At 50.4% G+C, this 3,395-nt stretch overlaps 1 protein-coding gene across 2 annotated transcripts in view; it reads right to left on the reverse strand.

Annotated features, from left to right (window-relative positions):
• Positions 1-666: 666 nt before the first annotated feature.
• PRKCA (protein kinase C alpha) overlaps positions 667-3,395 on the reverse strand; it is a 375,771-nt gene continuing 373,042 nt past the window's right edge. For both annotated transcript variants that reach the window (XM_019637708.1, XM_019637709.1), the window contains one exon: positions 667-1,698. In XM_019637708.1, the coding sequence (XP_019493253.1) occupies positions 1,534-1,698 (165 nt within the window). In that variant the 3' untranslated portion in view covers positions 667-1,533. The remainder of the gene's footprint in view (positions 1,699-3,395) is intronic.

Here is a 3,395-nt window from a genome sequence, read left to right on the forward strand (position 1 = left end):
CATTCTTCCACATGCACAGGCCATCCTGAACCATTCAGAAGGCTCTTCAAGGGAGAAGGATGCAACGTTTCTTCCCAGGAATTACTCAGGGTTCTGCACTGGATTCATCAGTTCAACCAACCAACCAACCAACCAACCAACCAACCAACCAACGGGAACCAGCTTGCATGGGGCACCGCATTCAGACACTGCTGTGACAATGGTAACAGCTCAAGAATCAGCCCTCCTTTGGATATACCAGAGGTTCTCAATCAGGTATGATTTTGCACCCCACCCATTCCTTGGGGACATTTGGCAATGTCTGAATTCGTTTCTGGTTGTCATGACTTGGGTGGAAGGTAGAGGTCAGGGATGCTGTTAAACACCTTGCAGTGCACAGGACAGCCCCCGACAACAAAGAACTGTTGGTCCAAAATATCAACCGTGCTATTGTTGAGAAACCTAGGATATACCAAGACAGTAATGCGAGGCTGGGTCAGCCCTAAGGTCAGTGTGAGACCAAACCAGGAAATGAGGCAAGAGCAGCCATATGCGAAAGCAGAGGATGGAGAAGCTGCGGAAGTCCAAGGCCAGCGCGTTGTCAGCAAGCATTACAGCCTCAGTGGGGTTGGCTTCAAGGAGAAAGTCCTTTGGGGACCGTGGGGCAGGGGTTGGCTGACAACACTGGTGAGTAGTGGCATGATTGCTGATGGCACCCTGGATCGCAGAAGAATCTCCCAGAGATCAAAACGGACATACATACACACTGGTTTATCCTTGATCTGAAATGATTTCACATGCTCGTTTAGCAAAGTCCTTAGAAGATTTGGCCTCTTACAAAGAAATGCAAGTATCAAGATAGGTATCCACCAAGTAGGGTACAAGATGACAGATTCACCGAACACTCATCTGAGGTTCTCTCTCTCTCTCTCTCTCTCTCTCTCTCTCTCTCTCTTTAAAACTGAGTGTGCGAATGACATCCCGGCCTCTTGGGATCTAGGGACTGCTTCCCATCAAGGCAGAGAACAGAAGTAGCAGGTATTTGGAAGCCTCCCTACCCCCAGTCCCGCCTCGCTCCCTCTCTGGGTTCCCCGGTCTTTCATTCCAAAGGCGCCTGGGGTGGAGACGTGCCCAGCCCGCTGCCCCGGGGCGGGTTCATTTTCACATCTCTGATGGAGGGGAATCCTGGTGGTGAAAATCGACAGACAGAGGAAATGGAAAACATCAAATCGTACCAAAAAAGGGGCAAGAGTCTGTTTACTTTCTATTGTAGGAAAGGTTAACCCTACAGCCAGAGGTGACTTCTACATAATTAAACTGGAACGCTGTACATTAGATAATCTTCCACTAGGAGAATGTTCTTGGTTGTAAGAGAGAGGCCCTGAACAGTTGGTCACATGTGGACTAATAACCCTACAATTTTCAGGCCCCCACGTGGAACAAGAAACAAGGCCATGGCCTTAAAATTTTAGGGTTAAGAATCATTTCCCACTGCTGGGGGTTGGGGGGAGGGTGGTGGTGCTGGGGGCTGGGGAGGCGTTTGTTCTCGGTGTTTCATACTGCGCTCTGTAAAATGGGGTGCACAAACTGGGGGTTTACATACGAGAACCCTTCAAAGTCAGACTGGTCTATGTTAGCAATGACCAGCTGATCGGGAGGGGTTAAGACGGGTTGCCCTCGTGTGAAGAACTTGTCAAAGTTTTCCGCTCCTTTGCCGCACTGTGGAGAAAAAAGAAAAAAAAAGGAGAGGTCAGTAGGCATTGTATTGTTACATAGGGAGCAGCTCTCCAAGAACCCTCTGCAGGGAGGAGGGTGGTCTGGGGGAATCGCGGCTGGTTAAGCAGGAAGAATTTCGGAGGATTTGCAGGTCTACTGGAGTCAAAAGCCAGGCACAGCCAGCACTAATGAAGACTCGCTCGGTTGTCAATCTTCAAATCCCCCCAGCCCTGAAACCTTGGGTGGAAATGCACTGTGGACAGTAAGGCAGCAACAAGGGGGCAGCCTCTTTTTTATTTCATTTCCACTTCACAGAGCAAGCGAGGCTATGAGCACAGATGCCACACGCACGGGGCCATCAGTCACCATTTTATGTTGAAAGCCCAGGATGCTGGGTGGGAATGCAGGCAGTTACCCCTGAACCGAAAGACTGAGATTACTGTCCCACATCCGATTCTTTGAAACCGTATTTAAGAAAGAGTAAAAGCTGTGTTATTCTTGTCTTCCAACTTGGATGTTCTGAAAACCTCACCCCCTAAGTTAATCTTTAACCAACATTGGGGTAGGTGTGGTGGCAAGATTGGGGCATTCACGCTTGGGCCCAGCGGGCCTTCAGTACATCTAGATATATCTGGTCAACTGGCAGACAGATGGACATGGAGTTCGTCTGCAGGCTGGAGGTTTGCGCAGGTGCTTGCAGGACGCAGAGCAAAGCTGCTGTCTGTCTTGGTTATTCCTCTCCTTCACGTTCACTGCGGTGCTCAGTGCAGACGGGGCTGGAGCCAGAGCTGCCCTGTTAGAGGCTCTGAGAAACACAGCAGCTTAAGCACCACTGCTGGCAGCCCGACCCCCACACGGGGAAAGGGGTATCCTCACTTTCCCAGCCACACAGAAGGGCTGTGGCATGTTGGCGCCCCCAGAATCCCAGGGTGACTCCAAGGTGGGGTATGAGGGGGAGTTGAGAGGTGCACTGGTGATACAAATTATAAGAGTCCACATGGTGCAGACGATCGCCCTTTTACCTGCTTGTACCACAGGGCGCATGAACGCGCTCTGAATTTACAGAAGCTGTAAACCAACCAGGCATTCCTGGGTCTTTAAGAGGATGGCTCTCGGTAAGCTGTGAAGTGGGGTCCACTGCGTTCCCTCATCTGTAAGATGGGAGAACAGCTGTACTTCCCTCCCTGGGCTGCTATGAAGGTTAAATGTACAGTGTTTCGCACACAACCCAGCCTAGGGTGAGAGTGTGACACGTTTTGCTGTCATTTTTCTAAGGCCAGTGTAGTCTCATGGGCCATACTTTCTCACCTCCTTTTCACATCTCTTCCCCATCTTCTAGAAGGTTTCCTTGAGAATCTAGTTTCATTATGGTTTTTCTACCCTTTTATCATCAGTGAAGCCTGCTCCTAGGTACCTATCATGGGTGGAAGGCATGTCATGAATTCAAAGTAAAGTCTTCATGATGGATAGCTTTCCTTTCTGGGGTTGTTCTCATTTTCATAAGTTACCACCTGCTCTTAACCGGAGGAGAGTTCCGACCAGTGACTGGTGGGCGGGTATGTGATGGCTGTGTTTTGGTGGGGGTAGGCGGGGTTGGGGCACAGGGATTGTTCGGGGGCCCTTCCAGGCACTCTACGGAGGCCATACTGACTATAAGTCCTGCTCAACACATGGGTCCCGCCTCCTGCATGTGGGACGGG

This window comes from Hipposideros armiger, unplaced genomic scaffold (assembly GCF_001890085.2).
Source record: "Hipposideros armiger isolate ML-2016 unplaced genomic scaffold, ASM189008v1 scaffold_34, whole genome shotgun sequence".
NCBI classification, from domain to species: Eukaryota; Metazoa; Chordata; class Mammalia; order Chiroptera; family Hipposideridae; genus Hipposideros; species Hipposideros armiger.